Below are 18223 nucleotides of genomic sequence, written 5' to 3' on the forward strand. Positions count from 1 at the left end.
GAAGTGACCCGAATGTTTACAATGTCAGGCTCCGCGCCTGAACACTTGGATCGATAAACAGTCTCGAAAATTGTATGAATATAAAAAAGAATACGATCCATTTCCGTAATCATGATATGAATGAATGAGTTTGACACCCCTGCCATAGTGTGTTGGACTTGTCTTGATCCAGGGAATCCAATGGTACCTCATTTTTTTTAAATTGCCAATAAGGTTCAAAAGTTATGTGTGTAAACACATGTCCAACTTTGACCCGTTGGTGGCACTAGAGTGCTCCAATGGGAGACATGAAACTTGGTGAAAATAATGAGGGGACTGTACTTAGACAACAATAGATAATAGCCTTCCAGCTACACCTACTGAAATAAACCACCCACTTTAAATATAGTCATTTTCTTAGTTAGCTAACCAGTATTTCATCTGTAGAATTGTCTTGAATTTTCTCTATCACACTGACAAATAATATTGCTCATGTCTTATGCCTGTTTTCGGCTCACTTTATCCATATCGTTCTGACTCGCGAGAGTTAGCTTAGTACGGTTCAGTCAACTCAAGATGGCTGACTTCAGAGTGAAGCAAGCAAGCCAAATTGGCAGCAAATTATTCAGTCATTATTTTACATCAAAAGGCTATCTAAACAAAGTCAAATGTGGCACTGCACTCCGTTGGATTACAAACAGGACAAATGCAGAATATGAACTTTGCAGAGTGCCCGGTTCTTGAGCTGATTGTGAGAAACTAAACCCATTGTAATGTGTACACAGATACACAGACATATACACAGATATTCCTGACATTATTAGAGAGATAAAAGCTGTATTCAAATATTATATATGTTTTATTCATTGAAACCCTCTACAGTTTGAATTACCACCAACCAGCTGATAATTGGCCTGAGCGCATAAGACACACACTAGGTCAAAAGAGATAAGATGAACAACCAACAATTCTAGGCTTAAAATCACAGGCTGACAGCAACATTTAACAGCATTTACAGTTAAAGGATTGTATGGCCTCACAGCTTCTCAGATATATTTCAGTTTTTGTATGCATGGAGAGACAAAGAGAACTTTGGAGGAGGCTAAGGTGCATTACCATAGGTAAGGTAGAACAAGCTGAGGTCTGGTCAGACAGGTTTATCTGGTTTTTAACTGGCACACAATAAGGAACAAGACTGATTTTATTCTCAAGTAATGGTGGGGAGTACAGAAGTTATATGTCAGATATTGTGGACTAAAGTCAGAAGAAAGTGCTCTTGGAAAAGATTGACTACTGTGATTTGAAGAAATAAGGATTCATTCATGAAAGTGAGACAGTCTGAAAGGCAAGGCTGATCTTGAATTGGAACATTTCCTGTGTAAAACTAAAGATGTTGATATATAGGCCATCTAATGCAATTTTTAATTTGTTGTTTTGCTAGACAGTGCTTTCAGATAAGACATTCCACATGAGCAGTAACCCACACCACTTGACAACATTGTATCAGAAGTACTTCTTCTAATTATCTTGTGATTTAATCATATGGATGTAAATTGTATGTTCCATCATTTCACCATTAAAAGCACAGCTTCATAAAAACAAAAAACTTTTTCTCATAATGTCCTTGCCTAATGCAATGTGCTTCATTGGCACTATTAAGATGAATGTAGTATTTAACACTTTAGCAAAAGAAAGAAATGACTAGCATAGGAATATTGGGAACATTTTATACACTAGGCTAATATGTCTTCAAGTGGCCAGCCATTGTCTTATACTTTAAAACAAGAATTAATGAACAAGAATAAAAAATACAAACAAAAATAGAGATATTAATGGCAGACCTCTTCATATGACCACCCAAATTATTATTTAAACAACTTCAAACTGTTGGATGCTTTGTGATATAGACTTCATATAAATTCACTTCACACCTCTGAAACTTGGTCACTTGTAAGATGCATTCTAAGTGCTTCAATGTCAAAACAGAGCCGCACCACCTTAATAATAACAATACTGGAAGAATGGTGCTATGATGCAAGGAGAAAATAGAAAAAAGAGTATACACACTTGCAAGCAATTATGTCAGCTACTACTCAGGCCAAAATAAATGGTCACGGCTACGATTATATTAATCAATTTCTAAGAGATCTTGTGTCCTGTGGAGGGGGGGTGGGGTGGGGGGAGACAAAAGATGGAAAATGATGGTAACAATAATAAAGTGTCAATAAAAAAACATTTAAAGAATACAACTTTGAACTACCAACACTTGTTCCTAAACATTTTTGCAAATGTCTATATATCATTAATTGATCATTATAAAAAGTAAAATTCCTACCTAGTGTTATACATAGAAACATGCCCATTTTGGTATGGACTAAACAAATTGATGTGTAGGAGTCTGTTACAGAGGTGTAGACATGTAATCCAATATCTTACAAGATAAAAGATGCTAATGTTGTTATGACAATAATGGGTTAAACACAAATTTGCATGAATATGGATTCATTTTAACCAGCATTGGAAAAAGGAATTACAGCAACTTACAGCCTGAAAACAGCTCCCTAAAGGAAACTTTGTCCTTTAATAAACTACCTAAGACAGCAAAAACTACCCAACGACTGAAAACAAAGACATTTTGTTTCGAGTTAACAGATTCTTACTGTACAGACAGCTCAGTACCTTAATAAGAGTTGTGTCTGAAAATCCTGTGATGCCTTTCTAAAGCTCTCTATAATATTCAGAATAATTCATTTATAAAGTGCACTATGAATACGAATTTGATCTTTACAACAATAGCTTTCAACTAAGAATTCAATACCCAATAAAAGTTAAAAGATTATAAAACCCCAAAAAGAGCATTGGCATTAACACTACTACAAAAGCAGAATACGATTTTCTATTTGCCTTAAATTATACAAAATTGCTCAGCTGCAAAAAGTCTGATCTGAGGCTGAAAAGATACCTGTTCTGTTGGTTGAAACGATATTGTGAATACATCTACTTGTTCATTGTGATAAATAAGGATCCAGATAAATTGACCTGCTCTCAACTACTGCAATATAATGCAGTCTTCCAAAAACATAGAACCATCCAGTTGTCATCTAGGGGCCAAGTAGTGTGTTTCAATCAGGCAAAATATTAAAGAAGAATCAAAGAATCAAATTTTAACTCAACACTGGATTCCTTTCCCTTATTTACATCTTAATGCATTATCTTCATGAAAAATTTACATTCCCAGTGGAAAGGAACCTTAAAGGTATACAAGGAAAGGCAGGACAAAAAGATCCACGTCAAATATCCTGCTGAATCTCACTGGAAGCCATATTGATGTAAAATACTCGAGATGTTTCACTATTTAGGATGTGTTCACCGTTCACTAAAACTACATATTAAAATAAACACTTCTGAGTACTCTTTACCTATGTATGTGTGTATATATATATATATATATATATACACACACTCAAATTGAAGCCAAGGATATACATTTTTTTTTACTGAAAGGCAAATAATGATTACATGAGATGGAAGGAACAGCGACATTTGAGTAAAGTGGCAAAGAGTCAAATGCTTCACTACTAATTGTTACTATACAATAATGACAACAGCAATGGCAGCAACACCAAAAAGGACCATAATTATATATGTGATGTTTGCGACACAAAAGAAAAACACTATGCAAGCACTAGTCAGTCTAAGAAGAACATGTATTATCATTTCCATTTACACAACTGTTTTTGTTACAACAAAACAGTGGCCAGATAAATAAATTACATAAAATATATTCACACGTTTGTTGAGTATTAATTGCTCTTTCACAGGTCAAAGGGGGAAGCTTCCTATGTGAACTTGGGCATCTCTGGCCTGTAGTCCTTCCTCTCTGAGGTGTTGCGCTTCACTTTGGCCATGGCTGGTTGGCCTTCCTGGTTGAGGGAAGGGCTGGACTGTGACTTCTTCAGGCCAGCATCACCATCTTTGCTCGTGAGCAACTCCTTCATGCCTTCCCTCAGCAGCATCACATACATCTCGTAGCGGTTCTCCTACAGAGAAGAAAAATGAAGGTGAGCTATTTATTTCCTTTTTATTTTAGTTTCCGTAGATATAATTTCATGGAAATAGATGAACTTGGGCTGTAAGGATTTTCCATAAGAGAAATACATTTCTGCATGGATCTTTTTCTTTTGGTAATGAAAGATTACACCAACTCTTGACATGTTGTGTCAACATTTTTGTTGAATATAGTTACACAATAAAGAATATGAAAGCCTTGTTGACCATCTACTAAAACAACTGCATAGCCACATTGTCATGCTGAAAGCGGTGTTGTGGGTGACACGCCTCTTCAACATTGTCTGGGACAGCGCCTAAGGAGTGGCAGAACAGGGCTTTAAAAAGGGGGACCAGAGAATGTGTGCCAACTGCAGAGGTATCACACTTTTCAGCCTTTCTTGTAAAGTTTACTCTAAGGTGCTGGAGAGGAGGGTTCGGACAATTGTCGAACCTCAGATTAAAGAGGAACAATGCAAGGATCCTGGAGGGGGGCCTTGGAGTATGTCCCTCCGGTCTACATGTGTTTTATGGATCTGGAGAAGGTGTATGCCCGGGTCCCCCGGGAGATACTATGGGAGGTGCTGCGGGAGTATGGGGTGAGGGGGGCCCCTCTTAGGGTGAACAAATCCCTGTACAATAGTGTTTCTCAAACTTTTTTAGACCAAGGACCACTTAGCCAATAAATAAAAACTTGCAGACCATCTCCATTTACATTTAGCAGACACTCTTATCCAGAGCGACTTACAGTAAGCACAGGGACATCCCCCCCGAGGAAAGTAGGGCCTTGTGCCTTGCCCAAGGACACAACGTCATTTAGCACGGCCGGGAATCGATCTGGCAACCTTCAAATTACTAGCCCGATTCCCTCAACGTTCAGCCACCTAACTCCCTACACCTGACCATCTAACTAAATAGTATATCCCCGGAACAACAGGCCTCCTACCCAGACCTGGCACCATACAATTGTTAGCAGCACATGATTTTCTAAGGGATATTGTATTTTGCTAATTATAATTTCCACTAAGAAAAAAATAAAAGTTTTGAGACCCAAGTGTTAATCAGGCACGGAGCCAGACGTTGTAAACATTCGAGCCGAAACCTAGGATGTATGGGTTTGATGTGATGCAAGCTACAGATTTCCACACTTAATGTGAACATTTTTGGCCATTATTTGACTGCAGAATAGTTTTTTGAGCTTAATGTAAAATAAAGAGCTGTTTTTCAATTGGTAAAACCTTAGTCTAGTGATGCCATCACTCTGGCCCTGCTCCCATCCATCCTCCCTGACACGTACCGTTACAGTTGTGCCACCCAGCTCAGCAATCAGTAGCCTATCTGAGAAAAGGTTTTGGAAAAGACGGGTTATGGACCCAACCAACTCTATTTGGAAGGGGAAAACTCCCTCACATGGTACAACCCGTGCAGAGGCTGCGGTGTCAGAATGTGGAATGTGTGTAGCCTACTTTAATACATTAGGCTACTACTGACTGTGTTCTCTTCATTCTGAGTTGTATGTTAGAAATGTCACAATAATTTACTTGTGGCCATCGCGGACCACTACGGGGGCAGTGGAGGACCACCAGTGGTCTGCTGACCACACTTTGAGAACGACTGCTGTACACACAAAGCGAGAGTTGTGTCCGGGTCCTTGGCACAAAGTCGAGTTTGTTCATGCGGGGGTTGGTCTTTGCAAGAGTAACTTGGGTTCGATGGATATAAGGATTGACATGTCATAGCCTCTACAAACAGTAAATCTGAATAAAACAAACAAGCAGGCAGTAGAGGGCTTAAGGTGGGTAAATATTATTATTCCTAAAAAGTTGTACATTTCAATTACAATGAATGTGCCCAGGGTAAATTAGGATATCTATTATTCTGGCCCTTGTGTACACAGAAAGAAAACGAAAATACTCCCTTCTCCTTTGATTAAAGATGCTGTTAAGTGGAATTGAAAATGAGTTGTAAGTTCATCACACCACAGCAGAGTGTGTTGTTACTACCCATCCAAATTTGAATGAAAAAAAACACAGACAAGTATGTTAAACTAGAGAGGGTACAATTTCTGGGGAAATTGTAGGGTGTGCTTGCTTGCGTCGGTTGCAGAGGGGTTTTTACAACTGATTTCTGTATATTTTATATAAAAAATGCATAGCCTACTCATTATTTATAAAGATTACATAAATTTAAAACAGTGGCAATTTCTGTAAGACTGCAAGGGAGGCTCAGCTTCCACTAACATAAAAAAAAAATCATGGTCAAATATTTACTATTGTGTTAACATTTCATATAACATATCAAAGACGAGTTCGTTCAGATTTATCTATATCAGTGGTTCTCAAACTATGGTACGCGTACCACTGGTGGTACTTGTGCCCCGTTCTAGTGGTACGCAGAGGAATCTTAGAAATACTTAAATACCTTAACCATGATATAATTGAAATTTAATTTTAAAAAGTTTTGCTTTCCCTAGAATATTTTTGTTTCGAAACAAAAATAAATGTTGGCCCGCGCAACTACCTGACGGTTCTCGGGTAGTGGCTCATGCAAACATCCACGATTACTGCGCAAACTGTGTAGCTCAATAGGGCAGGGCTTCGACTGCGACCAAATGGTTACATTTTGCGACCAGTTTTGAGACAGCGCAAGCATTGTTTACAAGCACTTACGCAGGTGCAACCTACTAATTTGGAATTTATTGGGTGTGCACAATGTCAGCACACGTTAGCAACGACTCATAGATAAGACGTCCTAGTACAGCGATATCAGTGAGCCCATCAGCATTAGTACCGTAGCTAAAGGTTTTGGAAAGTTGAGGCTTTTTTTCCCTAGGTACCTATAAACCTAGCTAAAAGTCTTGGAAAGTTTAGGCTATTTTTCGCTAGGTTCCTATGAACATGTCTTAATCTGCCAAACCAGTTGGTTTCCCTTCGTTCTTTTGGTGAGCAGTCTCACAGCCCTTCTCATGGAGCCGAGCAGCTAAATACTTATTTAGCATTAGCGTTGTTAGCTACTGTATCCCTGCCTGTATTTGCGTTGTTGTGCTGTTATAATCAGCAAGTAGCCTATCGTGTTGTGGAATAGGAGGACTGTTTGTTCATTCATTCATACAGTAGGTTATGCTAGAGTTGTAGGGGTGAACTAGTCAGTGAACTAGCCAAATAAATTGAAACATTGTATGATGTAGGCCGAAAATGAGCTTCCCCTCTTTGAAAGACCAGCAGCCGCCTTTGATTTTTTTTCTTCTGCTCATTTAAAACTCAAAATACTAAGAGTGGAGAGTAGAATGAAATAGTTGTCTTCCTTGCAAGGGAACTGGTGATCAGCAGCCTCATAGTTTAATTAAAACGAATACATTTGGCAGACCGGTGTAAAAATTGACCTGATCTCTATGACTTAAACGTCATTTTAAGTGTTTCCCTTCTTGTGATATTTTCAGGCATTTAGCCTACTCATATTGCATTCATTCATTAATAAAGAACCCCCTTTGAAGCTTATTCTAACAACGACGTTACCGGCAGGAGCTTTCTCAGATGGACTTGCAATTCAAATAGTAGGCCTACCATCTGCTAAGTAAGGGATATCCCGCTTATTACACATTTACTTGCCAACCACATTACTCAACACAGTGTGTCTTTTTACAATTTATTTGTTACCATTCGTAGTGTTGATCAGCAGAGAAATAGTTCGCCAAAGACATTGAACTTCACAGACGTTGAACATTCTTTGACTGGACTACTTGCGGAGTGCTACGAAAGACGTGAATCAGAAGCAAAAAGGCCACTTTCCTTGACAGCGGTCAGAACGTTGGGAAACCCCATTCAAGTGAATGGAGCATTCTACAGCATTAAGAACAACCGTGTAATAACTGAAAATATGCCCCCAAAAACGTAAATAACCTCGACATTCGTTTAGGGGAAAACCCCTCATTCATAAAAAACTCAGTGGTAGCGATCATCGTCAGTAACAACGCAAAATACGTGTGGAGAAGCTGCCCCGGTAAATTGTACTACTATCAGTACAGTACAGTACAGTACAGTACAGTACAGTACAAGACTGTGTTTGTCTTGGTAGCGATTGCATTGGTTGAATTCGATTTAACGTTCCGTTGTAGTAAGGCAGGCTGAAATTAATTATTTTCATGAACAGATTGTGTTTAGGCTGTGGCAATAGAGTTCAGGTTACTAGTCAAGATTGTTTCACCTATCACCAATCAATACTCAAGATTTAAGTAAGGGTAGTGCCGAATATATTCTGTTGCCGTTTGACTTCCTAAACAGCTGTGGAGATGTTTTTGTTAGCCTACAGAAGCTACTAGACTAGTGTGGCTCGCGTAGGCTTCAGCGTTGTAGTGAGCTACACTGGTTTGAAACCACAGGCAATGATAATTTCACCCACAAATCGTTTACTTGCTATCTAATGTCATAATAAATCCTACAACGAAAATGTATTTGTGAGGAAAGTCTATTTGAACGATTGAAAACAGATGCATCATAGACCGCTGTATTATGTGTTGCCCGGGCAACAGAGGCTAATGTCATGATGCTAATGATTCAGTGAAATAGTAGACTACTGTTTACGAAAGTAGATGTACTTCCTTAACAATATCAGCTTATATTGTGCATGACACATCACAAGTGTGTGTCTTATCACAAAGTAAAATGAGCAAATAGTTATCACCCAGGCCTCTTTGCTTGTGACGTTTCTGCAGCAGCCTTGCAGGAAAGCAGTTAGCCTAGCCATCTCCCAGAAGTTAACGAGCTGCTAAACTAATGTTCTGCTAGAAATAGTCACGCGAGGTTTCGTGACGTTAGTAACAGTGACGTGACGTTAGCCCAGTGACCGTGGCTAGCAAGTTAGCCACCGTTAGCTTCACTTTTCGCCACAAAAACTTAATTTCTACTTAAATCGTGCAACGGAACGTAAATTCAAATACAAGCAACTCGCTACCAAGACGAAACGTTTGACACCTAGGTTGTCTATGTAGTCCAAATATTGACTGAGTTTTAAGGGTGGGAAAATAAATAAAAATAATAACTAGAAAAGGCTGTTCCTGCGAAACAGCAGTGAGAATGCTGAAAACCTGAATGGGGATAGCTGAGCATGCTAAAATAGGCGAAAATAGTGAACATTTAGCAGAAAGTTATAAGCTGAATGTCTTGTAAACATTTTAAAGGTTGAATGGTGTCTCCAGCTGAAAGTATGCTGAAGTAGTTAAGTTTGAAAGAGGGAGCTTTTTTATTGATTTGAAAGGATTTACCATTACTTTTAATGGGAGAATAATTTGCACAAAAACCTTAATTCTTTAAAAAGTATAGAAGAGAGAAATACCAAAAGTCATAGCCATCATCTCTTGAAGGAGCTGAACGTTTTGATACAAAAATTGTAGGAATTGGTGAAAGTATGAAGGACTAGTTAAAGGCCAAAAAACGGCGGAAAAACTCAGAAGTTGTTAAACAATTGTGAGAATGCTTAACAACATTCTCACAATAATAATAAGGAGAAACAGGAAAACAATATATATGTGAGATAACAATGGTTTGTGCTCGCCGAAGGCAAGTACACCCTAATTAGGCTTTGAAATTGATCAGCAGTCTTCTCTGTTTGAGACAGGGGGGGGTGTCACCTGAAGAAGCTGAAGCTGAGCCCCCTCGAAATTATTGAATTGAGCAACACTAGCTAAATCAATTGCAGATATCAGAACAGACCTAACTGTAGTCTCTGAGTTTTGTATGTGTTAAAGGGGTCATTGACTGGGTTTTGAGGGTATTTGAGGCTTAAATCAATGCGGGAGAATAAGTTGTAAGTTGTGTGAATGTTGGGAAGCAATCGAAGAAATAGTTGAATTTCAAGAGGCAGTGGGGAAGCTTAACTGTATCATCTAACAAAGCTTGGAGCTTAAATAGCCAACAATAAAGGAGAAGCTGAAAGCTGAACTGTTAAACAGAACAAGAAGTAGGCTAGCTAGTCGTATCAAGAATATTATAGTTTTAACAGCTCAAATTATTGTTGGGATATAGCAGTAGCAGATATAGTAGCGATCATTGAGTGCGTTTACTCGGCTTTCTTAGAAGGATTCAAAGTGTTGATTGAATGAAACATACAGCAGTAGGGCCGATAGAGGAAGACACGGCAACACTTTGTTGCAGAAGGATGATGGTGCAAGTCCGTGGAGCATACAACGATGAATAAAAAGAATCATGTAGACGTATTTGAGTAATCGCGTAACTAATTACACATGTAAACGGAGTAATCGTATTATTGGCATACACCGACAATTGCTATAGGGTTTTCATGGTCAAGTTAACGCACTCAGTGGCGTTGTGGAACAAAACAGTACCATTAGCATAGTAGTTAGTAAAAGAGATATTAGCAGCATCTGCAGAATTAATAGTTGTAGTAGTGACATAAGATATTGCAGTATCAGTAGTGGTAGTAGCTAGTTGTGTTGTGGTGCTCTTACAGTGTGTTCACACTGCAGCGACGCGAATCGCTTGCCGTCGCTCGCCTTCCCACAGTTCACCACGCTCGGGGGCGTTTCAAACAGATTAATTTAGAATGTAGTTCTCTAAAGTCACTGTTGTAGTTGTAATGGCCAAGTGTGCAGACTTGGGTTTACGTACTCGCAACATCGATCAAAATACAACTTGTATACAAAATACAAAACTGTTTAATAGACATACACGTTGACGTGTATAAAACGTTTTATTATATTACTCAAAGTCTCTGCTAATCTGTCGATACGATAGGGAGTTCCAGCCGGGCTAGCTAGCTAGCTACAGTAGTTACCACAGAAAGAAGTTACGTAATGTCACTAGACTGAATTAGAAAGTACAATCACCAACAACTTCGGCAACCTTGCGCCATGCATTGTTTTTTTTAAATGAACATCTCTGTACAAATACAGCCATGTATCTTTATCGTACAGGACTGGGTAAGCAGCCACACAAACGATTAGTTTCTCCTCCACCTTGAAACCTAGAAAGCTAGAAATGTTTGCCATGGTTGCTACATTACAAGAAACAAGAAAACACTCTGATTGGCCATCGCTAGCGAAAATCGCTCCTAATTTGCATAAAGTTGAGAAAATTGAGCCTCGCTACCCACAATGCACCATGCAAGCGATTCGCCTGGCTCCATAGAAAATGAATGGAAAACATGTTGTCGCTCACATCGCGTTGCTGCAGTGTGAACGCACTGTTAGTCTTTTAATGAGACAAGTTGACGGTATAAGTAAGGTATGTTGATGTGTTTTGAAACATATTTAGCAGTCTATCTATGCTAGATACAGGAGACGTCGTGGCAACGTCGTAGCAACGTTATAAAGGGAATGTTGCCAGTTGGCCCCATGGACAACGTTGCCACAACGTCGTACCTTGGTCGGCTGGTTACGTTATTTTTAGACCCTTGGGCAATGTTGGTTTATCCAGAGATTGAGAGATCACACTGGACTGCTCTCAGTTCTTACACTTTTGTAATGTTGCCATAGTCTACATGAATTTCAATCACACACAATATTAAATGTCGCACGTATAAATGTAGACAATGCATGTAATTAATGTGCAGCTCAGCCCCAGCATATTATTGGTCATCAATTTTCTCATATGCAGAAACATAGCTTTAATAAATAAAAGACTGAATTTGGAATATAATTTAGTCTTTCATTCTTTACTATAGAGGGTTTTCACCGACGTCACGTTCTGGGCAGAAACCCGGATGCGCGGCCATTGTGGAGGCACTCGGTGTAAAAAACTGAATGGAGTAGAATGTGTATTCTACTGTATGTGTATGAGTATTGTGCGCTTTAGATACTTTTAGTGAATTTAGCTGTGTCTAAACAACCGAAAAGCTCATCAAAACGCATCCAAGATGCAAAGTCATATAGGGAAGGACTTGGACCACAGGAAAATGCGATTTTTCGAGAAATTACGATTTATTGGCGGTGCAGATCCTTACGAGTTAGCTCCCTCTTCTTGGATCCGTGACGACCTGGTGATTCTTCCTTCAGTTGCATAACCCGATATAGTCAACTACCTGTTTTTTTCACCGAGCCCATACACAGCGGAAGACCTTAAATCCTACAAAGGTTTGGAGGCCAATAACCAGACGGTGTGTGGATGGGTGAGGGAGACGCAGTACCAAGTTTTCAACAACCGTTGTGTTGTGAAAGCCAAAGTAAGTTAAGCAATAACGTCTTCAACCAACCTAACCTTAACTGTATGATATCATTGCAATACTCAAGGTGTAGCCAAATGACTCTCAATCGTGTTTTTTCCCTCGTAGATCTTGGTTGAGCATTGATTATACACGTTAATTAGACTTGTAATTAGGCAGCAATTGACAGAAAAATCGTTCAGTTCATAGTTCTCATATAAATACCCTCTGCATTCTTGCTTGTACAATGTGGAAAGGCAAAGAGTTAGCTGTCAAGGTGAAACCTTTTGTGTTCAGATGTATTTATCAATGTTACATAACTTGAAGTTGTGACAACATTTAAGGGGAGAAAGTTCTTTGAGCATGTTTTTATTAGTTGCTATCTAATGTCTGACTTTCATAGAGATGGATTTGCATATGTCTACGTGTTGCAATCCCTTTTAAGTTCTAGAGCAGGGTTGTCAAACTCATTTTCACAGAGGGCCACATCAGCATTATGGTTGCCCTCAAAGGGCCAGTTGTAACTACGATGTAACATCAGTAACGATGTAAAAACATGTTTTAGTTGTATCTTTTGTGAACATAGGGCCTATTCTGCTGCAATTGCAGTCCGCCTTTTAATTCTTGGACAATCTGAAGCTTTTCTTGGAGGATACATTTTGCATATTTATCTCTGTGTTTGGTGTCAATAGGCTGACGGAGATTGTTCTCTTTAACGACTGACATCGCCTTATAACTCAAAATACATAGTTTTTTCTCCTTGAAGGACAAGCTTTCCCATCTTTATTGAAACTGCTTTCCACCCATGGCCGGATGCAGCCTGCTTTGACTGGGGGTGCAGTGAACATTTTTTGGGGGTATCATGATCACGGAAGGGGATCGTATTATTTTTTATATTGATAGGCCTACTATTTTTGAGACTGCTTATCGATCCGAGTGTTAATCAGGCGCGGAGCCAGGCGTTGTAAACCTTGGACATGCCCAAACCTTGGACGTATTCTGGATGCTGGATTCTAGATAGGGACTTCCACACTTAATGTGAGCGTGCATACCGCGAGAGCATCATTTTTTGTCCTTCATTTGAGCGCAGAATAGCTTTTCGAGCTTTATGTAAAATAAACATGGCCGTTTTCCAATTGGTAAAACCTTGTCTAGTGAAGGTGATGTCTTTATCATTTATGACTCCAAATTGTCGACAGGGGAAGCAGAAACATGAGCTTGGCTGAGTAACCAAGTTCGAGAGCGATACCAACTTGGGTTGAATGCCCGAGGACCTTGGCTGAAAATGTGCATGGGATACGTTTGCAGAACCGGCTGCATTGGAGAGCCAATGCATTCAAACCATGCTCGCCTTCACCCAGTTAAACTTCGCGTTTAACTGTGTATACACTGCTTTCTAGAGGCAGGATATCGTCACTTTGCCGTACCATAATCAAAATGCATTGTGATAGATCAAGTGTATGGTCAATGCATGCTGTAAAGCAGCGTAGACTTATTTCAATACACCATTTAAGCTTCCGGAGGCCACATAAAATGACGTGGCGGGCCACGAGTTTGACACTTGTTCTAGAGAACAAATAACTGCCATCGAGAATTTCTTATTTTCTCTTGAGAATAATGAATGAGCGATGCTAGTTCAGGCAGGGCAATTGGGCAACGCGCGTCATCCGCTCACTACCACACGTGTGTTAGCCAGCACAAGCCCATTGGGCCATGTCCGATAAGATGGCCTCAAAAGGCCGTGCGGATACGCACACACTCACCCCGGGTGCTGTATGATCAGTGCTGCTGCCGCCCTCCACCATCCCCTTCCCCCCCATGCTGTCTGTATGTTCTATCTGTCAAGGGTATTATGTCTCTTGCTCCCTGCCTCATATGTCATGTATGTACGTATGTATGTGTCGCATCGAGGAGGCAGAGAGTGCTTCCCTTAGATTATCCACTCTGCCAAAATCAAATCTATGTCCAGATTCATGTTGTTTAAATTGTAACTTGCTTAACTACATGCTCTTATGGTTCTTCCCATTGGCACTTATTTTTTGGTTGTTCACAATGTGTGCTTCTTGTTTTGGCTACCTGCAATGCTTTGGGGCTATCTTGTTGTTATTATCAGTGACCTATGCACTTTGTAAAGCTCTCTCTTGGAAGTCGCTTTGGATAAAAGTGTCTGCTAAATGAATAAATGTAAATGTCATGGTATCAATAAATGCTCAAATCTAATACGCGATTGTTTGACTGAACTACCCTTCCTGGAGTTCTTTACGCAAATTGTTTACTTGTTACTGTCTCAAAGACTGTAAAATTTTCCTTATGAAAACAATAAAATCCCAGGAATCCTGCCCATGTGGACACCTTAAAGGGCATGTGAAAAACCTGTGAAAAACAAAACCTAAACAATAAACTTGGACATCATCATGAATCAAACAAGACAATAATTCATCCGAATGCTATACCAGTAAGTTTGAATGACTTACAGGTCATAAGATCATTTGCCCGGCACATATTAAAGTGCAGGGGCTGAATGAAACAGAAACATTTATACATGTTACATACTGTATATGTTTATTTTGCTGTGTAGAATAACAGAAAAGCATGCACTGATACAGAAAACTGACTAGTCACAAGCTGCTTCAACCCCAGTGCCCCTCACTGATGCTCACCAAAAAAAATGCTTACCTCAAACTCCAGGTAGTGCTCTTTGAGTATGTACTCATCAATATCCTTGGCTTTGACCTTTTTGTCTGGAGGGTAGCACCTGTGTTCTGCCAACTCTGTGGAGATGTGCTTCAGCTTTGCCTCGTGAGACTTTAACTGCTCTTCCTGTAATGGTAAGACACACAGAGGATAATACAAATGAAAAATAATAAAATAAAACTAATAAGTGTAAAGTAATAAAGTAATAAAGCAACATTCCACCACTTTGGCCATTATTTACCTGTGACATCCTTGTCGTGGTTGCAGGTAGCAATGGACGGCTAAATTTCTTCTGTGAGCCAATGGCAGCAGGGAATGATGGGGCAGAGAACATGGCTGCCACCGAATTGACTACTCTAATCCAAGAGTCCATTTCATCTGAGCTCCTGGAGGAAAAATCAACAAATGTACACTACTGACAGACAAAAAAATACTTCCTTTGAATGAAGACATATAGATTAAAAATAATCCTTTGTGTAAAGCAATCATTCAGAATTGTGGTCATGCAAGGTGGATAATAGGATGGATAGTTGTGTGAAAGTGTGAATTCTTTAAAAGATTAACATTCCCGTTAAACTACAGTAAGGTTAACAATAGAAGATATAAACCCCCAACTTTGTCCTTTTAAATTGCTTTCCCATTCACTGCATTTCCTCACTATTGCCACCTTCATTGATAAGCACCTTTTTTATGGTTCGCTTGAATGCTGGGTTAAGTATAAAACAAAATTGGACAGACTAATGGCCAAGATAAATGTGTTTTAACAGTGTTTAAGCCCAAGCATGAAATTAGATTTCGGTTCCTCAAGTATTCCTTCAGCTTTATTTTATGGCACTGGTTCTACTTGGAATTATACAGTAGCAGGTTTTGTTTTGTGGAGGCAAATTATGCATATCCCTAGGAGCCTCCCCCACACACTTACTGGGCCTGGAAGAGGAAGACTCTCCAGTCTGCTGTCTTGAGCTTCAGCACATTTGGCTTTTTCTCATAGTCTACAGCTTCGATTGACAGAGAATGGTGGACACTGATGGCATTCTTCAGGTCCTCCTCTGAGAGTGCTTTCTCAGGCTTGTATTCGTCCTGTGGGAGTGAACATATACATTTTGTGGGCATGGCACTGTTGAGGTAGAGCACCTTAAACAATAGTACGGAGAGGCTCGACCAACAAGCCTAAATACCGATGTTCTCTATCCTGTGGGAGAAATCAGTTAATCAATTTATATGCATTCTTACTATAACCTATGTTGTGTTCTGATGACATGGTCACGGGTCTGACTTAGTATCAGCCTGATTGAATAACATTCAATCATCTATTGGCTGTATGTTTGTTGGCAAGTGTAAGCAAGCGTTACGGTGCGTTCACACTGCAGCCGCTGGCCTTCCCACAGTGCACCATGCTCGGGGGCGTGTCAGACAGATTAATTCAGAGCTGTAGTTTTCTTAAATCACTGTTGTAGTTCGTATAATGTCATGGCAAATGTGCAGACAAAATACAACTTCAACACACATTAAGCAAAAATCCGATACGCTTTCTAGATCTGACATGATCTTAGCTACAAAAAAGATGCATCAGACAAACGTTGACATGTGTAATCTTTTATTATATTACTCGAAATATCTGCAAATCAATCGCTAGATTATGACTTGCCACTACACATTCACTGTATGGATAGCGAGTGGCTGCCAGCCAGCATTTCAACGTTGAATGTCAATCGTGTGCCGGGTGAGCTAGCTAGACTATGCAGCTAGCACAGAAGAAAGTTACGTAATGTGAAAAACTGAATTAAAGTACAAAATACAACACACCAGGGACGCCAACAACCTCAGCAACCCTGCGCCAGGCATAATTTTTTTTGTTTACGTCTGTGTAATCGAACATAGACGTATCATACAATACTGTGTATAAAGACACACATACGATGAGTTGCTCTTCCATCTTGAAATTGTCAAACCTAGAAATGTTTACCATGAACAACAGTTGCTACGTTACAGAAAACCAACCCGATTGGCCAACGCTAGCGTTTTCACGCTCCTCATTTACATAAAGTTGAGAAAATCCAACTTTCGACGCCCCGCTCGCCTTCCCACAATGCCCAGGAGCGTCAAGGCCTGGTTTCATTGAAAATTAATTGGAAGCCGACGCCCCGCTCTGCCCGCCCCGCTGCAGTGTGAACGCACCGTAAATGATGTCTGAAAATAACGCCAGTGGGGTTGATTTTCCGGTCAAAGAAGAATTGGTTAAAAAAAACATGGAGTCTCTGTTGTTTGGAAATGATTTGGTTTCAAGTTATCCAACATCGACCAACAAACAATAGCCTACTCTGTAAGTTGTGTCGTCAAATTGTGCTTGCCAGAGGTGGAAACACTAGCAATCTCTTTTACCACCTGAAAGCCATGCATGTGCGCAAAAATTAGTCTACCAGAATGTGTTTGACAAATCCAATGGCAGTTGGTTAGAATTGTGAAATGTATATTTATTGTAGGCCAACAAAATCGAGTATTCAGCCATGTAATCATTGTTTATAGCTAGAGCTAACTCTACAAATATTTAACAGTTTTTTTGCGATCCCATAAACGTAGGCGAATGTTGAACGTGTAGGCTACTGAAAAGTTGATCTTCCGTGGCAATTTAATGCTGGAATATTTGGAAAATTCAACTCAAGTGACAGTGAACCACTGGAGTAACCCAATCCAAATCCGTCAGAGTGCGGTAGATTAGCCGCTGCAGTGCGGATTGCATTGTCATGACATTTTAAGAATAAGTAATATATCGTGACGAATACATACCGTCAGTGCTTATGAATTATACAGTGATAAACATTTTAGGCCATACCGCCCAGCCCTATCCTACAATTCTCTAAAATGAGACAATTCATGGCTCTCCATAAGTGATCAAAGCTGCCTGGGTTTTGAGGCAGAACAGCATGCTCAAATCATAATGTGTCATGGATGGCATAAGCAGTGGCGGTCCTAGCACATTTTGCGCCCCGGTCGAGTTTGTCACTTAAACCCATCTTACACGATTTGGTCTGAGTGGTTATTCTTGTGTATAAAAGGAATTGTAATGCATTGTTCTGTGGATTCTTGATCTCCTGAGACATTCTCCTCAGCTCTGGCTTGTACCCCTCCTTCCTTATATCTTGCTTTCTGTCTTTCTGATTTACAATAAGTATGGTAGCATAGGTAAGAGTTAACCTTCATTTTGCAACATGTTTGCCTTGTAATTGATTTCATTCATTAGCAATGTTATTAAATGTTTATTTCATTTAATTTCATGTAACAAGTTCAGATGGAACACAACTTTTTGTTGTGAGGGAGTTTTATTCACTCACAAACTATACTGCTGTAA

At 39.6% G+C, this 18223-nt stretch overlaps 1 protein-coding gene across 3 annotated transcripts in view; it reads right to left on the reverse strand.

Annotated features, from left to right (window-relative positions):
• Positions 1 to 819: 819 nt before the first annotated feature.
• psd3l (pleckstrin and Sec7 domain containing 3, like) overlaps positions 820 to 18223 on the reverse strand; it is a 144536-nt gene continuing 127132 nt past the window's right edge. For all 3 annotated transcript variants that reach the window (XM_084693317.1, XM_084693315.1, XM_084693316.1), the window contains exons 13-16: positions 15797 to 15954; positions 15116 to 15260; positions 14857 to 15000; positions 820 to 4019 (exon numbers count right to left, since the gene is read on the reverse strand). In XM_084693317.1, coding sequence (XP_084549443.1) covers positions 3819 to 4019; positions 14857 to 15000; positions 15116 to 15260; positions 15797 to 15954 — 648 coding nt within the window. In that variant the 3' untranslated portion in view covers positions 820 to 3818. The remainder of the gene's footprint in view (positions 4020 to 14856; positions 15001 to 15115; positions 15261 to 15796; positions 15955 to 18223) is intronic.

Source organism: Hypomesus nipponensis, chromosome 27 (assembly GCF_054491055.1).
Source record: "Hypomesus nipponensis isolate SF chromosome 27, ASM5449105v1, whole genome shotgun sequence".
NCBI classification, from domain to species: Eukaryota; Metazoa; Chordata; class Actinopteri; order Osmeriformes; family Osmeridae; genus Hypomesus; species Hypomesus nipponensis.